The sequence below is a fragment of the Tetrao urogallus genome, assembly GCF_951394365.1.
Source record: "Tetrao urogallus genome assembly, chromosome: 1".
NCBI classification, from domain to species: domain Eukaryota; kingdom Metazoa; phylum Chordata; class Aves; order Galliformes; family Phasianidae; genus Tetrao; species Tetrao urogallus.
Window position 1 is genome coordinate 131,376,249 of NC_136813.1, and position 23,615 is coordinate 131,399,863.

Here is a 23,615-nt window from a genome sequence, read left to right on the forward strand (position 1 = left end):
AAATGGCTTTGTATAACTTAAGAACCTCCCAGCTGAGCTTCCAGATAACAGACTTGGCATTCCTGATAAGCATGAAGTTGAAACAACACAAATGACCACAAAAAACATAAGCAAATCCTCCCCACAATTCCCTTCCTTCTACCTGCTACCTTTTCACCTTACTCAGAAACAAAAGCAAACCTCAACTTCCAGATTTTTCTACATATTTTACACATGTAGATAATACTGCTACACAACTATATATCTATCAAAAGATATAATTGATTATTTTAACAAAACACTTACCTGAAGCTACTGGTATACTACAACCAGCTGCCTTCAGGGTGTTAACAGCATCAGTGACTCTTGCAGGATATACACAAACTGCTGCAACAGTAATACCTGCAAGAGACACAATTCATTTTTTTCATATGCAGATTTGCACTTCTCTAGTGCACACCACATAACAAACACAGGTATGCTATTTGCACCTCTCTCCCACTTTTGTATTCTCACAAGAACCTTAAGGACATACAACAGGGATATTCATGTAAGCGCTTCTCCATATTTTTATCTCCCTCATAGTCCTCCACCTATGCCTGGGAACAAACTAGCATTATCAGGAGTTAAAGCACCTCTCAGTGTTTTTTTTTTTTACCAACAGATTCCCTGTTTAATGACATACATTTAAGGCATGCTTAGTCAGCAGCATATTGTGTGAAAAACTGCTGCCAAGCTCTGTCCTTACCTGTTGAGCCAGGCTGAGCCCAGCAGCAACAGAGCAGTCTTTATGTTAATGCCTTTCTACTGCTTTTCTAGTTAAAATGCTGTTCTCTCTGTCTCAGATAATTGCTCTCATATTTAATCTTTCAACCACCTGAAAAGTCCATAAATCTAAGTTTAGTGAAAAAAAAGGCCATGCTTTGTTATTTCACATGTATGGCTAGAAACTAGAAAACTGAACTTCCTCCTTGGTTTTACATCATATAACTTCAATTAGTGGATGAAAGCCTGCATAAAACTACTGAAATATTTTGATAGTGCAAGCATGTTGCACATGTCACTGAGTTTTTTCTTTTTGTTAGATGATTCTAAGGCCAACATGCTAGGACAGAAGCCAAATACTCACTGGCACACCAGTGATCACATCTAGAAAAATTCAGAGGTGTTGCACTGATAAAGAAGTTTTATATTGACAGTCTCAGTTTGCTCTGAAGTTTTATCAGGTTCAGTCTCAGGTATAAAATATGAACTTCAGATGGAGCCTGCTTCAGTAATGTCAACTTGTTGTCAATGCTTTACCACCAGTTGATAAGGGCTGTCTGCTTCCCCTCCAACTCTGTTGGCTTAGCTGAGAACTTTGTAAATATACGGGCTGTATGTGCTTCACACATAACCACGTTCTAGAGGAATTATTCCTTAAAGCAGACTGGGCTGCAAAGATGTCATCTATCATAGTTACTCAAACAAGCAAGTAACAGACAATGTTTTCTGAAGGAGAAACAACGTGCATACACATGTGTAATACCTATTTTCTGACAAGTAAAGTGACAGACTCTTGAGTATCACAGAATTATAGAATGGCATAGGTTGGAGGGGTCCTTAAAGAGTAATGCAGAGCAGAATCAGCTAAGCACGAAATCTCCCACTTCTGCAATTCAGAAAGGACATCAGCAGATTAATTTGTTTCACCTTAATGCACTGTTATTAAAAGATACACTGAAGTTACACACTTTTGGTTTCTGTATCAAATTTGTACATTATGTACCGTAACTTACAGTGTTTACCTGAGTCCATGCCTTAGTTTGGTTTCCAAACAGTGAATGGACTTATCCTTTTCACATTACTGTATTAACTCAAAGAATAAGTATTCTGCATTTAAGGCAGTTTCTTTGAATAAGACCAAGTAGTGCCTAATTCTCTCACAACTAATAGTTCAGCAGCACTGTCTGCCACAACTGTTTCCATAATAGAACAGGTCATTTGTACACCTTTCTGAAAAGTAAAAAAAATACTGAGAAAACACAGACATTTTCTCTACAAACTTAACAGAACAAAAACAATCAAACCTTTGTCATGCATATCCATGGCTTTCAGTAGATCCTCTCTGATGGGATGCTTAGCTTTAAAACACAGTCTGTGAACATTTGAAGGAGTATCATCACCAGAGAGAGTGGTAAGGTCTATGCAGGTGACAGCTTTCAACAGCCAAGCAGCCTGCAAAGGGAGTGAAGAAAGGAATAAGAAAGGAAGAAAGCTCATGCTTCCAAAGCCAAACTGACTTAGAAACAGGAATCCAAAGCCTGGTTCTCACTCTAAGAATTAGGAAAAGTATGCCGTATATATGGGGGATACAAAAAGAATGGTTTATGACAGACAAGGATGGCGGAAATTTGTTCACATCTTAAGTAATATCTGACAGGACAGAAAGGCTTTGGAATCAAAAGTCATCTGTTTCAGAATCAAAGGCTCAACTCCATTTTTTGTAGCAGAGGCTAAGTACCAAACAGGACTAAGAACCAGACAAGCATTTGTACTCAGAAAAAAAAAAAAAAAAAAAAATTAAAAAACCCATTAAGTTATGCTTGAAAAGGCCCACAGATTTACAACTGTAAATAAACATATGAATGTACATGTCAGCAATTTGTACATGGGTCGCTCCAAGACTAATGCCTTCTATTTATATCCAGGGAAACAACAACAAATACAAAGAGAACAATAACTCGCTATAATTCTCACTGTATTTCAAAATACTTCTCAACCACTATTAGCAATGCATTTTTGCAGTGATGAACAATATGCTGCATGTTGTGCTCATAAAAATCTGCACCAATACAGGTGACCCACTGTTGCTGTTGCCACTGCTGAAACACACCACCCACCACCTCACTGTGCTCACATTCACTGTTTCGTCCCCATAAACATTCAGCAAGCACTGATGAATGTCAGTGGGTGCCATTTTTTTGCACATGGAGGCATTCAATGCCACACCTTAGCTTCTTATACACTTCCATATCGGATGCCATTCTGTCAGACTGCCCTTCTGCTGTCATCCATCACACAGCAACAAAGTGTAAGGCAATACTGGCATGAAGGTTCAACCTTTACTGCCGTGCCACCAACATCCGCCTCTGATGTCATGTGCCAATAAAATAAACTTGGAGGCATTACCTTCAGCAGCCCTCATATGGTAACACATATGCATGCCTCTTCAGTGAAAATAAAACATGGAAGCAGTGGAAGTTAATAACGCACAATTTTTTAAAATTAAGAGCCTAGACTACAAATGTTTCTTTGACTTGTGTGAATCTGGGACTAAAAAGATATATGTAATTAATAGGTGAAAAACAAAACAAAATAAGAAAAACAAAACAACAGACTAAGAGCTAAATTACAGGGCTAGAGTAGTCTTCAGAGGAAAATGCTATACGACATTAAAAGACTTATTGATTAGAGAATGGAACAAAACCACATCCAAATATTTTTCAAGATTTGTTGTTGAACAAAAATTGAACTTGAAACATTATTTTGAAATATTTGCTGGAGGTCTTCCAGCAAACGCACATTTGCAGCAATGGCTTCACTAAAAACAGACATCTTTTGCTTAGCACTTGTTCAACTAGGAGTGAGATGGCAGTGAAGGCCATTTGAGTCTATACAGCAATATCAAGGACAATCTCTTCCCGACCATTCCATTCTATTTATTTCATGGTTTGTCAGCATACAAGGCAAAACGTGTTTCTGCGTGGAAGTATTGCTCTGCAAATCTTAAGAGGCAGGCCAGCCTGTAAGCCTTTCACACTTAGTTAATGAGTGTCTCCTTTCTGAACCTATAGCAAATATTACATCAAAAGCTGCTTTTGGGGTACTGAGCTGAGTAATGAACTGTTACTGGCTTCTGATAGTCTAAGCTTGACCGCTTGCTTCTAACCAATTTCTACTTTCATCCTATAATACTTCAGACTTTGATCATGAAGGTAGCTTTGGCCACCCCAGAACAGCTGCCTGCCACATTAAGCTCAGAATGTCAACTGCTTTGAAAAAAGATTTTTTTTGAAGAATTAACTACAAATAAGTGATTGCATCTTCATTCTATTGAGTTGCAATATAAAGATTACTCCTTTATTGTCTCCTATCTCCTGCTTCCAGTTTATCAGTCACTGCTGAAAGGAAGCCATTTGTTCAGTGTGGAGACAGAAGGAACAACACTTTTTGCCCACTGAACCAGGAATCAAGTTGTCCTTTGAACACCACTTACAGCCTACAGCAGAGTGCTCACTGAGAGCTCTGGGCCTGCTCCACAGCACTTCTCAGACCTTGTCCTTGCTCGATGCTGCCAAACTGCCTATCTTTGGCATTCCTACACCCAGCTCTGTAGCTGCACACACAGAAACACACATCAAGTACCATATCCAGTTAGGATTTTTGAGTTTTCAGCAATAACTAGTTAAGCAAAAAAATCACACTTGTTGGGAATGTTTAAGTAAGCAACAATCATCCAGGTAGGTCAAACTTGACAGGGACCATGATCATATCTTACAGCTTTAAATTAAAAAATAAGGAGGCTGTGTGCAGAGAAGTCTGCCTAGGATACAGAATAAATGTGGTGGGATAGTAATATACAACTTAATCCACTCATGAATAAAGATGACTGAAATTCATTTGCGGTTTTGCCACTCATGAGTTATAAGGTTTTTAACTTGTTTGGATAAATGCGTCACCTTATTCCATCCCATCATCATCAAATACAAATTATTAAAATAAGACATGGACAAGCACATCTTTTAAGTTTACATGCATCTTGAGGAAAATTCAATATTTCAGCTTAGAGAGGGAGAGTGACTGCTTTAAAAATACAGGAACAGAATGCATAAAAAGAGCACTTACTTGCCAATTACCTTTCACAGTCCGCCATTTCTGAATTTGTTCCGCATGCCTTACAACTGCAGGTGGATTCACATACACTTTGGAGATCCAGCCAAGCTCTGATGTGGGAGAAAAAAAAAAAGAAAAAAAAGTGTCTAATCTATTTCTGTGTTCTTTTAGTGTGCTGTGTGAGACTTCAGGAAGAAGCTGTAGATTTATTTTGGTCCTCCAAAGAGCATATTGTGCTTTCATATCCTTTCAGGGGCTTCCGCACTTCTAACCAGTCCAAAATACCACACTACGATAAACGTCTGTCAGGGGATGAACTGTGAACTGTGAACTGAATCAGGGCATTTTTCACGCAGCATGTCTTGTTTGCTGTTAGAACTGAATTAGCTTAATGCTAGTGAGAGATGCTGTATTCCAGTCCCGACCTGTGAATTTTAGTATGCATGCTGTAGATAAGCAGTCTTCTGTTGTTGTTTGCTGATTTAGTTCTTGATTCTAGACTAACGCAATATTTAGTCAGCCCATTCCTTGTCTGCTTGCAACAAGGATGCAATGGCATTTTGTGTGTATGTCCGTGCATCGTTGATTGCAGGAACTGTATCCCACACGGTCACAAAAATCTCCAGACAGACTTTTGTGTAATAATACAGATAGGTTGTTTTTCACCTGGAGCTCCTTTTAATGAATTTGCTATGAGGGATGGACAATCTGCAAGTTTCCAAAAGAACTACATTCCTGGGCAGCACATCTGATGGAAAGTATATATGTACCTGCCTGCCTTAGAAGTGCTCACCTTGCCAAGAACCATGGGGGACTCGGGCAAACATCTTCCATCTGTGAATTTCTTTAGATGCCCACTGCAGGTGGTCTGGGTTGCAATTTCAATGAGTTACAGTACTGATAAACAATAACCAGAGCCAAAAAGAAGTGGATACTCAACATTTACAAAAATAATAAAAATGTCCAAAAATAGCACCACAAAATGATAATCTCTTAACGAAGGGTAACTGAATGATAAAGAAGAACTGATGGTTCACACCGTCACATCTTGAAATTTCTGCCTAGTGTGATAAATCAAAGGTCTCATTTTGAACGTTAATAAACACAGACTCATATTCTCCTGCTCAGAGAAGTACACAGATAAAAGAAAACAGAACATCTTCAAAATCTCTTGCACCCCAAACATAAATAATTCTTTTAAATCTCCTTCTTTCTACTTTTTAGTTTTAATAACGCACAAAAATGAAGGACTAATGCACCAATTAAAATATGTGTAAATGCAACCTTGTTTCCTAACTAGTCTACAGATAATGCTGAAGAAAACAATTTAGGACAGAGATTACTCAGTAGATAAGCAAGACAATTGTAGGAGATTTAGCTAAGACTTGTTCTCAGCACAGTCAGTCACCTTGCTAATTACTTTCCTATCACTACATACATTTAATATCATAAGCAGAATCTGCAGGGTGAAAATGTCCAAAGCAGATAAATTAAAAAAAAAAAAAAGGAATTCCAGACAGTCATAAGGAATTTAGGATTTCTAGCAACAGTTTTACTACAGTCTTACTACATACAAGATAAGGAGCAGCAGGTCAAGATGAAAACCAGTTTAACAAAAACCCTCAATAATTCTCTTCACTCGCAACAGGTCACATTATCTAAAAAATAAAAAATGAATCTGACATGTAGAAAGCAACTGAGAAAAGCTATTGCTACAATATTTACAGCTAAATCTTTCCTACTTTATAAATGTCAATAACTGCAAACCATATAAACACAGACAGCTGAAATATAAGCTGCATCTTCTGCAGCTGCTTTAAGGTCAGGTCTCCTAGGTGAGAACACAGATCTCCCATGGGGCTACCATAGGCAATATTTGCCATTGAGAAGGAAAATATAAACAAACAAACAAATAAATAATGGATACAGAAATTCTGTGTAGTGATTCTACTACTGTGTGCCAAGTGTACAGGGGCAACCATTTAGTAGTAATCCAATTTGTCCTGAAAACTTTTGAACCCTACTGTATACACGGTGATCTTTCAGATCCTTTGGAAAGATGCAATAAAAATTAAAGAAGCCAATTTAGATGAGGAAATCAGCTTCTAACACTCTACTAAGGACCCAGAAGTTTCACTTGCTCTACTGTAACCTATTATTTCTACATTTTGGAAGACAACAAAGAAATCTGGTTTAATTATTAATCTTTAAAAACTACTGCTGTCTGCAGAAGTGTTTGGAAGAATACGAAGACATCAAGATTCTATCTGATACATCTCATGCTGGACCTTGCTAGAGATACTTCTTCTGTATCCGGCCCTACCTGACTTTTGGGCATAGCTTCTCAGAAGGTTTGAATAACCTGTTCAGAAGATGGAGCACTGCACACTAGATTGAATTAAAGGAAATAATTAAGGGTAATGCTCTGAGGGGTAGGAAAGGCAATAATATCAAAGAAATTTACAGTCAGTAGGAGAAAAGAAAAGAAAGAACAGTGGAAGTAAAATAAGCTACTACTTCTGCTAACTAATCTTCACCCATTGCTGCTTTAATGGAATGAGTAACCTGATATGCTTATTCTTATGGTTCATTTTAAAAATTCTATTCAGAACCAAAAGGCCCTTGGTTAATTATGTAATAAAAAGAATGCATAGCAAAGAAGGACAAAGGTTCTGGTAATGCGCAGCAGCAGATGGAGACTTCTGTCTGACACAGATCTTCCATTCAAGCCCACTTCTCCATTATTTAAAGCAGTGGGCAAGTGAAAACAAATACAGCTCACCACAATTGTCTCTAAACAGACTTTTAAGTCTGCCATGTGAGGTCTCACCAAATAAATGTGTCTCTATTCATCACTCTAAAAATCACTTACAACTCCAGTTTATTCTTCTTTTTCTCATTAAAAAAGCAGAATAAAATCATTATTTCAAATAGAACTGACCGCCTTTGGATTCTGCCCCTCCTCCACCCCCCCAAGCTTTATAATTTAGTATCTGGCTAAGGAAAACTATATTTAATTAGGCTCATTAACCTTGCAGTGTGAACATGTCTTTTTTTTTTTTTTTTTTTTTTTTAAATAAGTCATCTGCTAGTCATCTGTACAATCATGTGGCTTCAGGGATAAGAGTAATTAAAGCAGTTACACTATAGCTAATTAGCCAATATTCTGTAATCACTCTTCAAGTTTACTTTTTCCTCTAAAGACATTTGAAAAAATCATATTCAAAATCTTAACAGGAAATTCAACTCCTTCCTTTGAGAACATGAATCCAAAAATACCAAGCAGTTCCTCAGAAAATAAATAAAACTACTTCATTAGTATAATTACATAAATATCTAAGATATCTAACACATGCCTCGTAAAAAAGACTCAGCATTTTAGAAAATGTGTACATGTTACCCTTCAGATGGCGAAACAGAAAGCTAAAAAATGCCTGAGGCTGTAGTTTCACAAGCATTTCAAAGCAGCTCTGTCCCCATAAGAAGCTGCCCCCCAACTGTTTATTTCCTCCTCTGTGCCAAAAACAGCATGTGTGCTCCTCCTTACCATGAACACATGATAAAATGGAGTGATGAAAGCTATTATTTCTGGAGAAACGATTATGAAACTGTGTCCTGAACATTTACTGGAGAAATGAAATGCTCAAGTGAATGCAGGCTGAATCCAGCTGGCCATTTGTAGCTGAGGAAAAGACTTCAGGATCAGATCTTGTTGAAGAGCTATGTTACCAAGTAAGCTGTTTACAGGCTTGAGGGTAATTCTTTTTTTTTTTTTTTTTTTTTTACACAGAAGCTGTAAATATTTTCTCATAGTGATTGTTTCAATAGATCTATTTTGTTTTCATATTGGGTTCTTCTTATATGAGAGAAGTTCGGTCTGCAAGTCGTCAGTATTCACACCAAGGCATAAACCCAACTAGAAATAAGTTCAACTATATTGCGACATTGGTGAGATCACACAGTGTTGAGTGTTGGTCACATGAAACAGCTCAGTGCCCTCCAAAGCATTTTGAAAACCACTGATAAGCCTTTTCCCAGAATGTCAGCTGTTCCATGAGCTGTAGAAGAACTGGAGCTTGATTTCCTGCAGCTCTGAGTCCCTCACTCCTTCCCTTGCTGCAGAGACTTCTCCTTACCCCAATAGTCCAGCTGTCCTGATATGGTCCGTATGACCATGGAGTAAGGCAGGACATCATTACTTGAATACAGACAAATTAAAGGTGTAATGAGGAGCCATGTCATTGCTGAGCTGTGCCTGCTCTGCTTTTGCACCAACAGTGGAAGCAGTTCAGTCATTCTGCCCAGTGACTTAGTTATCTTTGAGATATCTGTCTTTATTTCAAGTATGATTAAAGTTATCCAGCAGATTCAGAAAGTGTTAAAGAGGAAACAGTGAAGGAACAGAGCCACTGTAACTGATAAAAACAGCTATTAATATATTAGAACATAATTACGCTGTCTTGAAAAGGGATGCAACACTTCATTATCTAAATGCCACTTACCACAGGCTAGCTCTCATATGCAAATGGCTTGGAAATATCAACTACATATAATTAAAAATATCAGTAGAAACATAATGTACGTATCTTTGGCCACTCAACTAGAAGGTTGAGCAACACGGATGGATTTTCTTTTAAAGAGTCCAAAAACACATTTTGCAAAACAACTGTAATTAATTATTCACTATTCAGAATGTATACACATACATATATGTATGTACACATATATATGAAAGAATATAATAAAATAAAAGAATATATACATATAAGTATATATACAAATAACAGAACACCTTGGGTTGGCTTTTTGGTTTGACTGGTCTTTCACCCAACCTCATGCCCAAAGCAGAGACAGCTCTCTGCTCTGGGCATTCATCAAGGTCTTATCCTGTTGGGTCTAAGAATCCTAAAAGGAAAGGACTGCACAGCACCTTTGGGCAGCCTATCCCATCACCTAACCATCTCTGCATGAAGAAATTTTTCCTTGCATCCAATTCGAACCTCTCAGGTTTCTATTCATTTCTGTTCTCTCTTGATCTCCAGCTATGCTCAGTCATGAAGAGACTGGCTCCATTTCTTTGATGCTCTCCTTGTATGGATGGGCAAGCTGCCCAAAGCTGTGTTGCTCCAGGCTGAATCAGCCCAGCTCCCTCCTCACAGGGCAGCCGCTCCAGGTCACAGCCATCTTGTTGGCCCTCTGCTGTCCTTTATGAAGGAAGGCTAAGAGATCTGTAACTGGCCTGGAGAAGACTGAGAGGGGATCTTATCACTCTTTAGAAATATCTAAAGTACAGGAGACAAGTGGATGGGGCCAGGCTCTTTTCAGTGGTGTGCAGTGACAGGACTAGGGGCAACGGGCACAAACTGGAACAAAGGAAGTTCCATAAAAATTGAGGAGGAACTTCGTTACTTTGACAGTGACAGAACACTGGAAGAGACTATTGAGAGAGGGTGCAGTCTCCTTCTCTGCAGATATGAAAGTCACACCTGGATGTTTTCCTTGCAACTTACTGTAGAGAGGTTGGACTAGGTGATTTCCAGAGGCTCCCTTCCAACCCCTATAATTCTATGACTGTAGCTGATTTAAAATCACTGGGAAGGGATGGCAACAAGTAGCTGGGAGCAATGGCAGTTTAAGTTCAATTAGCTGCAACTGGCAGAGGCCACAAGTCACATACAGCCCTGAAGACATCCATCCCACTGCACTCTCTGTTCATAGTCTTGTGCACAAGTTAACCCTACCTCTCTGGCAGGGGGGTTGGGCATTTGTGGGAAGAGAAAGATTAACTTAGAATGTTTGGAATGTACTCAAAGATTGTTTTGGTGGGTCCAAAAAACAAAGACTATAATTTGCTGGTAAGTCGCACATTCTGTACTTCTTTTCCAGCCAAACATTAATGAGCTCACCTGTCTCTATTGATGATTTTATACTTGGCAGCATTGCCTTCCTTACAAGCAATCAACTGTTTGATAGAACTGGACTGACTTCAGATTCAAGTTTCTTGACTTCCTGCACAGACAGCAACTCAACTGTAAGCAAAAATTTACAGTAAGAAGTAGAACATGTGCCTAGCTTGCAATAGACGGAATGCGCGTGCAAATTCCTGTGCTGACTTCTTTTTGTAACAGACACAAAAGTTTTGCTACTACATTATTAACACATTTTTTTCAGCAAAGAAAAAGATGCTGTTCAGATGGTTACAGTTCAAACTCACCTGTTTCTGCAAGCAGCCCAAGGATAAGCACATCAGAGGGCAATGTGACAGCTCACTTTTAGAGCTACGTGTCAAGTCACTGTGCAGAATGACAACAGTTAACTTCAAGTAGTCCACAGGCTAATCCTTCACATTGTGTATTAACTCTGTGAAAGCGTGTGCCCTCATGCTAGAGTGTAACAGTGCTGTGTGCCTCCTGTGCTCTGAGACCTGCTGCTCTCCCTCTGCCATAACATCACTTCTGAATCTCCTACACTTAATGTACTGCTGCTCTATGGACCAAACTGCAATACCCCTCCTTAAAGTGGGCACTCAAGAGGCTGGTCACCTGAATGTAGCCCACCACTGCACTCGTGTTTGACTGCGTGGAGAAGTAGGAAGGCTGCTTCTCCTTCGCCGAGCCCGGCAGCAAGAATACAGGTTCCACACAGGCAGTGGCACAGAAAAGCCTGTCTGGATGGGTCATTAGGTAAGGCTCGGCCATCGAAGATCGGCTGCAGACATCAGGACAAGCTTCAGCAAATAGGCGGCAAACGAAAAATCAAAAGTGAGGCAATGAGAAGCATTTTGAACAGTTTGTGTGAAAGGAAGGGAGAAGGAAACGCACTCAAAAGGTTTGGCTCGGCCAGGAGCCGGCACGCTGGAGGCGATGTGACACGGCAGCGAGACGCGGCCGTGGGAACATCAAGCTTCGTGTGGACACGGCAGCGGGCTCCCGCCGCTCTCCAGCCCTCGTACGGAGCAAAAGGCCCTGCCCGAGCCCCGCAAAGCTCCCGTCCCGCAGGCCGCCGACCCTTACCCAGCTCGGTGCCCGCGTTTCTAGCCGCCATGGCCCGCGCTCACGGGCCCGAGCGGGGCGGGGAGAGGCAGGCAACGCCGGTCCCGCCCCGCGCTGGCAGGAAGCAGAGCCGGCCGCGGAGCTCGCGTCGGCTGCTCTGCCCCAGGGAGACAGCCGTCCCGGGGAGCCCCGGGCACCGGCACGACAAGCGAGAGCGAAAAGCAAAGGCACGAAGGCGGGACGTGGCGATGCCGGGTGCCCCTGCACCCACATGGCCGCTTCGACTTTTTTGAGAGGAGCGGGCGGACGCCATGCCGCTACCCCGCCCCGGGAACGGCAGCACGGAGCGCAGGCCGCCGCCACGCTGTTGAGGTCAAAGAGCTCTTCAGGCTCCTGACGCTGACAGAATAAGGTCGCTACATGCTTGCTTTGTACAGCCTTCTAGTGACACCAACAAAAATCATAGAATCCTCAGAGTTGGAAGGGACTTCTGAAGGCCACCTAGTCCAACGCCCCTGCAATGAACGAGGACACCACAGCTACATCAGATTGCCCAGGGCCTGATCCAGCCTTCCCTTGGAAAGACTTCAGGGACAGCCACATCACTAGGCAGCCTATTCCAGTTCTCAACATCCTCACTGTAAAATATTCTCTTGTATCTAATCTAAATCTACCCTCCTTGAGCTTGAAACCATTTCCCCTTGTTCTATCATCACAGACTGCTCAACAGTGTCCCCTTCTTTCCTGCAGCTCCCCTTTCAGTACTGAAAGCCCCACTATCAGGTCACCTTGCAGCCTTCTGCAGGCTGAACAGCGTCAGCTCCCTCAGCTTCTCCTCACAGGAGAAGTGTTCCATTCCATGGATGGAACAACCTATGGAAATAGAAATCTAACAATAAAACCACTGACAATTTCATGGGCTTTTTTTTTTTTTTTTTTTTCTTAGATTTGTAATGATGCAAGATTCCAGGAAAAAAAATTAAACATCATCAATATGAACATTTGCAATTTCAGCCCTACTCATTAACCCCTAGCATGGAAACCACAAACTCACAACAGCATCTGGGAAAGCAACAAAGGGCCAAAGCGCTTATGTTTGAATGTTAGTGCAGCATTCTCTGTGAAACACTCAGCAGTCTACTTGACATACAGCACAAGAAGTTTCATTAAGGTATGGAGGAGGGGCTTCTGGTTTTAAACACATCTTATTCAGCTGGTAAAGTAAGGAAGGATGAATTCTGGAATCCTCATAAGCCATAAATAAATTAGTAATTACTAAAATGAACTATTAGCAGTAAGTGAGAGGGACATTTGTTTTAAGGTTAAAATTTGAACAGATTATTCAAAAATTAACTTCGTAGTTAAGTTACTGAATTGACAAATTCCTAATGACACCAAGAAACCAAGACTGATTTTATCCTTCTTTATTTTCCTTATTTACTCTATTCCTCCCCCTTCCACAGAATAAATTAAGGCTACAGTCAACCTCCAGAGACAGAGTCCAAACCCCCTACTCAGGCAGGGTCAGCTGTGAGCCATGTCCAGTTGGGTTCTACGCATCTTCAACATGGAAGAGGTTTCCTGGAAAGGCTGTAGAGGCTTCTAAATCTGACTGCCCTCACTGAGAAAGCATTTTCTTATGCTTAGACCTCTGTTTCAAATTATATTCAGGTTTTCAAAAGTTAGGCTTTAGTTTTCTTCTAACATTACTGGATGCCACTAAGTCAGAAAATTAAGGACGAATCTCAATATGGGAAAAAAAAAAAAAAAAAAAAAAAAAAAAAAAAATCAGGAAAGTATATGACCATATGTTTATATAGTGTTTTTCCTTCCCAAAAAGAACAACTTATGCAAGTCTTTCAGCATTAACATTAAAGGAAATGACAAGCAGAATGGCAATATTTTCTTTAATGATGAAAGTATGGGTTTTGACCTTGAGAGTGTAACTTTTTTCATTCAGTTTAGAGAACTAAACCCAAGGTTTTTTACAAACTCAGCCAACCTCTGAGATTTTCATGTACAACCACGTATTTCAGTCAGTACATTTAGTTTAGGAGTTCCCAATGCTTTTGATTTAGAGACTCACTTTTACATTCAAAAGTTAAAGAATAAAATGATGCAAGGCTTACATATCAAGAAACTTGCCACTCTCTGGACCAAACACTAAAACATTCTTATTGCTTTCCCTCTGTATAATACAAAAACAGATGCTAGAGAGTATTATACCATTAATTTGGCTGCTTTTCCATTCCATGAACCCAATGCTAAACAGTAAAGCTAGGAGTTTTGAGAGGCATTTTATTTAGACAACTGAAAACAGTTAAACATTCAGAAGCAGTGTACAATGAAACAAAAACTGAATACTTTTAGTACATAATCCCCTTTTCAACTAAAGCCAAATCTTCCAACTTTAAAGGAAAAAAAAAATGGGTAAAAGCCATATTTTTTCTCTGTAATAAAGAAAACACACTACAATGAGTCTAATTGAAATTGGAGAGACTGGATCTTGGCTTGCACACTTCTTTCAAAAGACAGCAGGCAGTTATGCTAAAAAGATAGCAAAACTCTACTACTTGTCTTTTTTTGGATACTCAGTTCTCTTACAGACAACACCTAGCCAGTTCCACTGCATTCTCATCAATTACTGCCCATCTTTGCCTTATGTAGAGAGTGCACTCTGGAAGGCTGCTGTTTATCACTGCTCACTTGATTTAGTCTTGTATGTCCATACGTTGCATAACAGTTGAGATAATCACGCCTTAACTTCAGGAGTTGAGCTGTACACTGAATCTGAGTTTTCAGAGGCAACTTCTTCTGCAATTAAAGAAAGAATCAATTTACATACATAAACCAAAGAACGCTGCAGTGATGTTTTAAAGACTGGTTTCGTTTTCTTTTCCACTTAACCCAATTCAGATTTTTCTACCATATCTGCTAAGTTTGCAAGATCACACAGCCCTTGTCACTATTTTGACACTTAATATATTTTCCTAGAAAAACATGCTCAAAGATCTTTAGATGAGTGAAAAATACCAGAAGGTACTTGGAAAAAAGTTAAGACTTCTTCAGTAGGAAAGAGTTAAAGTTGGCAGTTCAATGTATTACCTATTTCCTCCTCTGCAGTTCCTGGAAGAGTGGTCCTTGCTTTTGCTGCTTCTGCATTCTCCTCTTCTGTAGGGAGAAGAAAAAATGGTTAGTACCTTCCTTTCCACTCAACACAGAGTAAAAAGTGGGTTTCACTCTGAAAACAAAAAAAATTCCCACTTATTTATTGTTAAGGAGAAAGAGCTGGGTAAGCAATTCCATCAATTGTTGCTTGTTTGCTGTTTTCTAAGCACTGCCTCCCCCTGAGCTCCCTCCCCCCCAAAATACTAGAGAAAGTAGAGAAAGCTTGTAAGAATCTACTAGAGAAAGTACAGAGAAAGCTTGAAAGAATCTGCAGGAGGGGTATATGTCTTAAGTATTCACAAAATTATTTCAAACCTCTTGCTCTATAACATGAAGATTTGAGGCCATACAAGCAATTTGATACAAAGTACCAATATTAATTAAGCTCTCATTTAAGTTGCTTAAATGACAGCTACAGAAGTAAAATCTTAAATCCGACAGACTTGAGTGTCACTGAAGATGCCAAATGACAGTAGAGATCCCATAACAAATTCAGATGATGTTTGCCATTTATATTACTACTAAGATTTTTGAACGAAGCAGCTAAGTAACCAGGAAAAAGAAAACAAAAGCACACACTTACCAGGAACTACGCACTTCCAAAGACCATAGGTTTTCCCTACTGTTGTCTGCCACAGCCTTAGTGTACCATCCTCTGAGCCACTGGCATATAACTCCCCGTCAGGGCTAAATCTCACACAATGAATTGGACCAAAGTGCCCTTTGTAAGATTCTATAAAGAGAACATATCGAGACCAATAATTTCTAACTTCAAGCAACAGCAGAAATAAATGAGTAAAAACTAACTAGAAGGGGAAGAGAAATATGAATTGGGAGAAACTTCTCCAATACTTTATTTTTGATACAAAACAACATCTCTAATAATTAGTATCCCCACAACTGTTAACAAAGTATTAATGTTATCTGAATTAAATGCAAGACAGGCATCTAATTATTATAGGCAAAATTACAAAGCAAGCCAACAGCATAGAGTACGTGCCCTGCTTCATCAACCACTTACCATATACACATCTATGTAACTTTAAACAAAGACAGGAGCAATAGATGAAAATACACTTAAAAATGCATTACACTTGGCCAGCATTAAAATACAGTCCAGTAACTGTGATTCATTAGACATAATGAATGCCACAGTGTGACATTTAAGTTAACGTATAGTTTGCTATTGCAGCAGTATGGGATGACTCACTTTTTTTTTTTCCTCCCTAATAGCTGCACAGCTATTTAGTGGAGGCTTTAATTAGATCTATAAGAGTAACATTAGGTATACTAACAAAGGACAAAGCCTCCTAACTGACTACTTACCTTTCCATTATCTTGAACTCAAATAAGGCTGTAGCACAGCCTGCTCTACAAGTTTAATTCATCACCCACTATGTCATTTAGCAAATACCTGTCAGAACTTGTTTTTTTATTATTGAAGTCAAACATACCTAATTCTTCTCCTGTGTTATAGTCATATTTATAGAGTTTAAAATCTTCACCACCTGCAACCAAACATTCTTTCTCTGGGTGAAGGGATGCAGAATTGATTGTAGCAGGTGCTTCAAATGATTTAATCTGCTCTAGACTGAAGGAGGAGAAAAAGTTATTTTAATAAAGGTCCTGAAAGCAAAGGACTTGTGATTCTACAAATCACAGTTGCTTTAAAAAAAAACAAAACAAAACAAAACAACACAACCAAAAGTAAAACAACAGAAGACACCCACATGCAGTTTCCAAAACTAATTTTAACACTAGCAAGTCAAGCTCATGAACTTTAGAAACAGCAAGTTCAGAATAAGCAAAATACATAGAATAAGTTCACACATTTCAAACTACTTTCTGGTACATGTTTATGACTGCAACTTGCTTTAAAACATCATAGAAATTGTATAAACTAGTTCTCTTAAAACAATAAACTGAACTCTGGATGAAAATCTTATTTAATGACAACTCCAACTAGTTTTGAGCTATTAAAATGGTACTGATCCATTACAGCCTACCATCTTGCAGACAGTTAGAGTCCACTATTTTAGAAAAGGACAGTTGTTTCAGACTTTGCCTCTGAGAACATGGTAGGTAAAGATATCTACTGGCATCAGTTCTAACAGCTTTGTGATCTTGCCCTTGTACTGTCAGTTTTCCTCACAATCAAACCCATAACAAGTCAAAAAGATGCTGTGTTTTGGACTCACGTTTCCGCACTATGAAAAGCAATAGTCTTCCCATAGGTTATCACAAGTATTTGCCCTTCTGGAACATATTCCATGCTGCTCACAGACATTGCAACATTTAGCGCCTTCACTTCAGTCATGGTACTCCTGTCCCAGAGGCTTAAGAAAAATCAGAAAGACTCTCAGATCAATTCAGCAAATCAGTTTCCACCTCCACCCATGGCATGCTGTGGTTGCAAAAAGCCACCTGTAGAACATTCCACAAACACTTTAGCATGCTTTACTTTGCTTTGCTTAGCTTTACTTACATGAGAAATAAGGCACGTTTATATTAGAATACTGCTACTGTTAAAACTTAATAACAACATTAAACAGCATGCATACTGTTTTACTGTTTAATTACTCAAGGATTCTTTTAAAAAGCTAAAAGCTTATTACATGTCTCCTGAACAATACAGCTTTCTAGAAGCAAAGCTTTAAGACTGCATTCTACCTTTTTAAACTTAAAACACAAAGAAGTATAATACTAATTTAAGAAAATGTTAGACTCATTGAATATAATTTAGCACTTTACCTAGGCAGGCAAGAAATATCTGTATAGAAATCAAATTAAATCGTAACAAACTGCCCCACACAACATCCTGGTCACCAAATTGGAGGAAAAAAATGGATTTGATGGATGAACCACTTGCAAGATAAGGAATTGGCTGGATGGCTGCACTCAAGAGTTGCAGTCAACAGCTCAGTGCCCAACCGGTGAGAGACCAGTGATGAGCGGCATTCCTCAGGGAAAGGTTCTGGGACTGATACTATTTAATACCTTTGTAGGTGACATGGACAGCGAGATTGAGTGCACCCTCAGCAAGTTTGCAGATGACACCAAGCTGAATGGTGCCGTTGACACACTAGAGAGAAGGGATGCATCTCAAGCAAGACAGGCTTGAGAGGTGGGCCCACGAAACCTCATAAAGTTCAAGAAGGCCAAGTGCAAGGTCCTGCACCGGAACTGGGGCAAGCTTAAACACAGGTACAGGTTGAGCAGATAATAGCTTGAGAACAGCCCTGAGGAGAAGGTTTTGGGAATGTTGTTTGATGAAATTCAACACGAGCCAGCAATGCACACCTGCAGCCCAGAAGGCCAACTGCATCCTGGGCTGCAAGTGTGTGTGACCAGCAGGTCGAGGGAGGTGATTCTGCCCCTCTACTCTGTCCTCATGAGACCCCACCTGGAGTACTGCGTCCAGTTCTGGGACCTCCAACACAAGAATATCAAGATGTTGGAGCAGGTCCAGAGGAGGGACACCAAGATGATCAGAGGGCTAGAGCACTTCCTCTACAGGAATATACTGAGAGCACTGGGGTTCTTCAGCCTGGAGAAGAGAATGCTCTAGGAGAACCTTACAGCAGCATTCCAGTACATGAAGGGGCCGACAGGAAAGCTGGAGAGGGACTTCTTAGAAGGGCATGTAGCAACAGGACGAGGGTAAATGGTTTTAAACTGGAAGAAGGTAGATTCAGACTAGACGTTAGGAAGAAATTCTTTAGCGTGAGGGTGTTGAGACACTGTAACTGGTTGCCCAGTGAGGTTGTGGATGCTTCCACTTTGGAGGCATTCAAGGCCAGACTGGATGGGGCTTTGAGCAACCTGCTCCAAGGGGAGATGTCCCTGACTACAGCAGGGGAGTTGGAACTAGATGATCTTAACTGTCCTTCCAAACCAAACTATTCTATGATTCAGCAAAATAAGAAACTTATAAGTTAACTGAATGCTATATTTCTATTTCTAAAATTCAGAGAAAAAAAGATCAGATCAGTCTTTTGCCTATCTGGAATGAGGAAACTGAAGAGAAATGGAACCAAAAAAGAAACAAGGAGACTACAACTGTGATTTCACCCTATCCACTGTCCTTCCACAAAGCAGAAAGCCACTATTATTCTGTGCCATAAACATAATGAGACATTAGGCATGAGATGATGCTGATCATATCAACCAGAAAGCTGAGGAATCAGCAAGGCACATCCTCCTTTTTTGGTCAGCGTAGTTTGAGGAAGGATCTTTGTCATTTGATCTCCCCAGTAGCCAAGTCTGTCTAGGTTTTACCCATCTACATTTAACTGGATGATCTATGTTATAAAACCACAAAAGCTTTCTCAACTTACCAACATGGTAGAGAAAGACAGCTATGACTATTAAGAGTGCATTGTCTCCAGAGAGGCTTCCCTGCTTTTTATCTCAGCCCTCACCTTACGCATGTTTCAAGGCTTGACTTCAGTAGACAAGGCAGTGACACTTCATCTAATATCTTCACAAGACCTCACCTAGCAATTAATTTCCTCCAGGATTACAAAAAATCAAATTAATTCTACTATTCAGTTATCAAAGACCACCTCTTCCCACAAGGGAGGACATGCTTACGGTGCAAATCAGAATTACCACAAAAATTACATCTCCAGCAACATATAAAAATTGGGTTACATGAGCGTATGCTAATCTAGAATCAAACAGCCTGTGTTACCATTTCCCAAGGAAAGAACAATCTTCTGACAGAAACTGTACACTATAAGTAAGTGTGAGCTTCTTAGAAAACTAGAAGATATTTTTTTTCTTACCGGACAGTTTTATCATCAGCTGAAAGAATCTGTTTGTCATCACTGCTCCATAAAGCCTTTTTAATACCAGAAGTATGTCCACTGACAACATCAGGTTCTTAAAATAAGAACAACTATTTAGTACACATAAATAAACATCATGCAATAGTTTAGGAACTCTGGTAATCTATATGGATTTCTATTTGCTAGAAAATGCAAAATTACTTCAAACACTACTGACTTTATTTACAGATTTCAATCTAGGAATCTATCCAATTGTCTAAACTTAGAGAGTTTCACTAGGTTAACATCAATATCAATTAGCTTTATATCCATTTGCAGCAGTTCAGTATTAATATGAATTTAAGCACAGTTAAACACGAAGAGACTTTTCCCTTTCAGGTAGTGGAACTTTAGTTAGACCTACTTACAGTAAGTCCCTGTTGAAGTAAAACATGCTATCCCTGAAACGTTCATAGATAAGCTCTATTTCACTTCAAAGACTAACACAATTTGATTTAGTATATAGAAAACTGTTTAACACATTCTTTGTATAACAAGCTCAAGTGTGTCTTGTGTTTCACAACGAAGTCCAGAATTCATATTTAACTCGCACACAAGAAAAATCAACACAACAGAAAACCAGCAATAACCAGTTCTAAGTGCAGACTCACCTGCTTCTGGCTTGCTTAAATCATAGATGCGCAACAATTTATCTTGTCCACCTGTTAACAGATAATTGCTATCCTGAAACAGAAGTTATAAAGGGTCAACTGTATTTTGAAGTGAAATATCAGCCTTCATCCAATAAGCCTTAAAATATCAGTTATTTATCTCAGTTTCTAAAATATTTATTACAATTTGTTTATAAGATCAGAGCTTAAATGTATGCTACATTACTTGCCTGCCAAAACAGACACAAAAAAGTAGCAAATAGCAAAACATACCAGAGACCTTACCTCTCTGTTGAGTATGCTACAAAGATTTTTCATACCTGTGTAAAATCCACACTTTTGACAATGTGTTTGTGAGCCAATGTGATTAGTTCATCTCCTGACACAGCATCCCACACTTTGCTAAATGACAAGAGAAAACATGTACATTTCAGTAGCTCCAGGACAAATCTGAACAGACAAATTAAATGGTCTCTCCTAACCTACCCTACATAATCCTTCCTGACACTATTATAACATTTTTAATCATAAATGCTACATTCTAATGAACTACAGACACACCACATCTTCTTTTACTGAAGTGTTTTTTGTTACTATCCCACCATTTTCTTTCACTCACTTCTTCAGGATAACACACGATCAGCATTTCAGATTTAAGACAAACAAAGGCAGCTCTTCTCCACAACTTTTACAGACTGAATTTGAATAACTGGATTTGAATCATCAAATATATTAACATACACTGCAAACAGTTCAAACAAGGAAAACAAAAATAAATGATTCACTAATATTTCTGCATGTCTCCTTCTAATAATAAGAGTCTGACTGGTACACAAAATGAAGATCACTCTTGCCACTCTGGTATAACTACAATACTAAAGTCTTGAACTGCACAGCATTGTTTTATTCTAGCAAATCAGTTCATTAATTAGATATACTTGTCAAGAAGCAACCACAGTTGCTCAGCAAGATAGAATTAGTTGTAGACGCTCATAAAAATTTCAAATTCTAGTCTGTAATATAGTTATAAGGTAACAATTTACTTTTAAAAATAAAAAAACACAACCACAGCAACTTACTACAGACATATAAAAAAAAGCTATTGACTGAAATCAAAATAAAGACTTGATAAGCAGGTAATCACTTACGCTGTAAAATCTGCGGCTGCTGTAGCTGCTTTAGTGGCATCTTTGTTCAAAGTAGCACCCCAGACAGCACCTTTATGACCTAGGAATGTGCCAATCCAGTCTCCTGTGTCACCCTGACGTAGCATAGGCTTTCCATCTTCAGAAAAACAAAACCAATATTCAGACAACATAACAAAAAAGAAAGCTGTTTCAGGAAACGGTTCCCTTGCACCAAGTGGAACAAAAATTAAACCGCCATCAGACCAGCCTCCCTTAATGGAAATGCCATATTCACTATGAAGCTATTCTTTATAAAACAGCTTAGCTAAAGAACTTAAATATACAGTTGCACCTCTAGCATGCATCTAAAGTCACAGATACTAAAATATTATTCCAAATGAATTTCAAGTTTTCTTTTGGTTTTGTTTCTACAATAGAAAGGAGCACCCTTTGTTGTTTGTCACTTTTTTTTTTTTTGAAATATAGTCAAATTTTCCTAGGGCTGGTCAGTTCCATTGATTTTGAAGTAATATTTTCAGACTAACAAGGCATAAAAAGGAGTCTTGGGTTTATAATGAGAGATGTTTACTGAGATGCTGTAAAAATGAAATAGAAAGCCTTTATTGTGATTATTTTTTCTAGGAGGGTATCAGATACAGTTCACACAAATAAACAGCTGAACATGAAGTCCTCAGAAAGAATGAGGAATGTTCTTTTAAACTTGTGAACACACGTGAAGATTAACTCATACCCGTACGAATGAAAATGCTACTCTTATAAGAGAGCAGAAGAGAGTTCTCATGGGAAAGGAAGCAGAAATCACTGCTCTGCAATCAGCAAGGCAGCTGCCTCGGTTGAAAAGGAGCCGGCTTTACAGGGTGTACGGGATATGTACACAAGAGGCAGTTATAGCTACTTTAGAACAACGATTTTCAAGCCTTTCCTTCACAAGCGGGATTCAACCTGAATGAATGGAAGCTCTAACACCCTGCGGGCTAAAACGCTGCAAAAACCCTCCAACCGGTTCCCTTCTCCATCTGGTCACGCTAGAAGCAGGTATTATTTTAAGAGCACCAACGCCCCGCTGAATGCTCGCCTCGACCCTCCTCCTCCCCGCTCTCCCCATCGCAAACCTTTCTAATAGGTATCTGCGACCGCAGCCACGCGCAACCCGTTTACAGCGGCCCGCACACCCGCCCGCTGTGCCCACGCGGCCTCAGGGCGGAGCAGGCCCAGTGGCTGCGGCCCTTGCAAAGGGCCGGCGAGGCAAGCGCGGCCACCCACCCCTCTCCCCCCAGCCGCGCTCACCCTTGCAGGCGCTGATAAGGAAGTAGCCGTAGGGGGTGACGCCGCTGAAGGCCAGGTCCACCACGGGCCGCGTGTGCCCGGAGCACGTCAGCGGGGTCTGCCTCATGGCCATGGCGGCGGCTGAGCTCGGGACGCGCAGGGAGCTGAGCAGGGACGCGGCTATCCTACAGCCGGGCAGGAAACGGCAACCGCGGTGTTGGCGGCAGCGGCGGAAATGACGGCGGCGGAAGCGCTCCGGAGCGGAAGCTACGTCAGCCAGCGGGTGCGGAACCGGAAGGGCTACTAGGCGTTACGTGGGGGCGCAGCGTGCTCTGAGGGGCTGAGTTGGCAGGTTGCTGGTGGGGTGCACTTGGCGGCACAATGCCCCCTGCTTCTGCCTTCTGCTTCCTGGAGTTATAGCGCTGCGCTGTGCTAGTCAGCTCTGTTTGTAATCTCTGACTTGTAATATTACAGATTTTGTAATTTCATGGCCAGTTTTTTTTTTTGTTTTGGTTTTTTTTTTCTTTAAAATCGTAGAATCCTAAAACTTGGAAGAAGCCTCTGAGATCATGTAGTTCACCTATCAACCCATCACCACCATGCCCACTAGCCATGTCCCTCAGTGCCACATGAGCGTGTTTCTTAATGCCTTTCAGGGATGGTGACTCCACCACTTCCCTGAGCAGTCTATGCCAATGCCTCACTGCTTTTTGAGAAGAATTTTTTCCTAATATCCAAGGGGAGGTT

At 40.0% G+C, this 23,615-nt stretch overlaps 2 protein-coding genes across 2 annotated transcripts in view; both read right to left on the minus strand.

The window, feature by feature from the left end:
- DERA (deoxyribose-phosphate aldolase) overlaps window positions 1-11,898 on the minus strand; it is a gene marked incomplete at both ends in the record, with an annotated part of 52,185 nt that extends 40,287 nt beyond the window's left edge. Inside the window, 4 exons of the mRNA XM_079542735.1 lie at window positions 286-381; window positions 2,049-2,196; window positions 4,867-4,964; window positions 11,868-11,898. Coding sequence (XP_079398861.1) covers window positions 286-381; window positions 2,049-2,196; window positions 4,867-4,964; window positions 11,868-11,898 — 373 coding nt within the window. The remainder of the gene's footprint in view (window positions 1-285; window positions 382-2,048; window positions 2,197-4,866; window positions 4,965-11,867) is intronic.
- A 2,700-nt stretch (window positions 11,899-14,598) lies between these two features.
- On the minus strand, window positions 14,599-23,001 carry STRAP (serine/threonine kinase receptor associated protein; the record flags this gene model as incomplete). Its single annotated transcript, XM_079549437.1, has 10 exons — window positions 14,599-14,660; window positions 14,952-15,017; window positions 15,598-15,747; window positions 16,469-16,605; window positions 17,213-17,350; window positions 19,802-19,898; window positions 20,455-20,527; window positions 20,775-20,856; window positions 21,603-21,738; window positions 22,890-23,001. 10 exons carry the CDS (start codon window positions 22,999-23,001, stop codon window positions 14,599-14,601), a joined length of 1,053 nt encoding a protein of 350 aa, XP_079405563.1.
- Between the last annotated feature and the right edge of the window lie 614 nt (window positions 23,002-23,615).